Source organism: Amphimedon queenslandica, unplaced genomic scaffold (assembly GCF_000090795.2).
Source record: "Amphimedon queenslandica unplaced genomic scaffold, v1.1 AMPQUscaffold_8215_Cont19840, whole genome shotgun sequence".
Lineage (NCBI taxonomy): Eukaryota > Metazoa > Porifera > Demospongiae > Haplosclerida > Niphatidae > Amphimedon > Amphimedon queenslandica.
In genome coordinates, this window is record NW_003551507.1 from 1 (window position 1) to 2416 (window position 2416).

The 2416-nt window shown below is 35.5% G+C and overlaps 1 protein-coding gene across 1 annotated transcript; it reads right to left on the bottom strand.

The window, feature by feature from the left end:
• Positions 1-296: 296 nt before the first annotated feature.
• On the bottom strand, positions 297-2390 carry LOC109591422 (uncharacterized). The gene is made up of 6 exons (XM_020007161.1): positions 2206-2390; positions 2007-2139; positions 1661-1954; positions 1562-1606; positions 1458-1520; positions 297-1407 (listed from the first exon to the last, which is right to left on the bottom strand). Exons 1-6 carry the CDS (start codon positions 2314-2316, stop codon positions 473-475), a joined length of 1581 nt encoding a protein of 526 aa, XP_019862720.1. The 5' UTR covers positions 2317-2390; the 3' UTR covers positions 297-472.
• Between the last annotated feature and the right edge of the window lie 26 nt (positions 2391-2416).

The window sequence follows — 2416 nt, forward strand, 5'->3', positions numbered from 1 at the left end:
TTTTTGTTTTTAGACAGAGAAGAAGCTCCAGCATGCTTGCTGCACTGCTGCAGCAATGTAAAGGTGTGGCTGCAATGAAGGTGTGGCCATAGATAATAGAGTATACAGGCATAGATATTACCGTGCTTTGCAGGTTGCTTGACCTTGCAAACTCGTAATCACGTGACTTTCCCCATACTAATAATACATGTCACGTGAGCAGGAAGTAAGAAAATTGGGTCAAGCAACCTGAAAATCACGGTAGAGTAAATGAAAGGGATAGGAAACTTCCGTTCGCGGCAAGAAATGCTAGTTACCACAATGCTACCGTAATAATTTTAAAATAAAGGATTATTTTCAATTTTACAACATGTGGAGAGTTTAAGATGGTAGATGATCGAGCCGTTATAGCGATCATAGCATAGCAGCACACTGATAATAACACTGATAATGATAGATATGTTGATAGTAAGTTTAGAATAGTCATTATTTATTATGAGTTATTTATTGCTGATCTAAAACTTAGACTTTTTTGTATATTTTTCTTCTCCTTTGCTTTTTTCAGTGCCTCCATTGATTTCATGAGATATGCCTTGATGCGAATTTTAATGTAGATGGATATGATTTCTTCCTTCAGTTTATCTGTGTTTTCAGTGTCGTAATTTTGTAAGATTTTCCACATCTCCAGAACTGTCTCTTTTTCGGCAATGGTCTTACTTAATACTCCTAGCTCTCCAATGTTGCTACTTGTTGGTGGAAGTATTGCCTTCATTTCAAACTCAACACACCGTAAGAGCTGATAAAAATCATTGCTACACTTTAGCAAGCCACCTCGATTTATTAAGTTCAGCCATTGTTGAGCATGATCTTGACTGTCTTTGATATCACCGCCCACATCATCATCATCATCAGACTCTGCTTCTAGAAAACTATCAATCATGTCATGTAAGTGTGTGTATTGGGACCTCTTCTTTATTTGCCTTATTATATATCCCCCAATATACCATATTGCATTCTCTTCATCATATTGTAGATGAGACGTTTCAGGACTCCTGGACATTTCGATGGAGGAAATTGTGGTGGGATATTTTAACTTCAGTGTGAAGGTGAAGTATGAATATGTCAAGTGAAATGACAAGATTGGTGAATGTGTCGTTCCAGCTTTTAAATGGAGGTTTTTCCAGAAAAGGGTGTACTGATTTGAAGAAATGAAGGACATAAATCTGTTCCAGATTTGTTCACGAATTAATGATGTTGTTGGTGGTACAGATATCCAGAGAGCAAACAGCTGAGACAGATACTGATCAAATAAGAGGTACTCTGGATTTTTTTCCATCCATTCTTTCAACTGTAAAGCATTCTCTTTAGCCTTACTTGCTTCAGTTGAAGAGACATTGAAACCATTGTCAATAGTGTCAGAGATGATATCTGCAATGTTGTAGATGCATTATCATGATTAGATTGCTATTTTTCTTTACTTAGTAGATCTATTTCTCTGGATTGTACTTCATCTTGATCCAAAACAAGCTCAAGTGATATTTCTAAAGAAGAGGAGTTTATCATAAGGTATAATTGTATTTACCTGAAGTTTTTTTCTTTTTTGTTTGTTGGCCCTCATCATTGCATACTGTATATGAGAGCATAAGTTTAAACTATCAATTATCATATGTATTCACATTACCTGCTTTGCTCTTTCTTTTTCTTTCCAATGGTTTTGTTGAGACATAGGTTGTCAAGTCCTCTTCTTTTCCTCTCGTATTTCCCTTGTGAGTCTCAATTGTGATTGAGTTTACTAGCCGTAGTGCCCGATTGTTTTTTAAAAACTCACTGCTAGTAGGGTTTTTATTGGCCCTGCCTCTCTGTCTCTGCCTCCCAAAGAACTTCTCAAGTGGGTCCTGGGACAACCTCTCACTTAAAAATGACTTCACTCCAGGAATTGTGAATATAAACTTAATGAGGTCAATAAATGAGTGAGCTACAATTTCAAATTAATTATTACTTTAATTTTGTAATCCCCTTATTCTTACTTGTAATTTTAATTCCTAGCAAGGTTTCTTCACTTAGTGTCAATTTTTTTCGATTACTCTTGCTCAAGTCTTCTCTTAGTTCTGCTTCTTTCTGCCAATCTCCCAGCCATTTTAGAAAAGTATTTTCAAGCCACTAATAATACAAAATACATGTATATACTTTTAAATGCAAGTTTTCAAATGAAAGAATTAGTATTACCTGTAGTCTGAAATCATTTGGCGACCTGTATACTGTGAGAAAATATTTCCTCTTTGTGATACATGTCGTGTAGTTGGTGACATTTAAAGAATCAAAAAACTTGTCAAACATTTCTAAGAATATAGCTGTTTCTTCTGCTTCTTCTCCTATGTGCAGTCTTAATGCAGTTGCAACACTCTGACTCAATACCTACATGTATAATGTACATAAA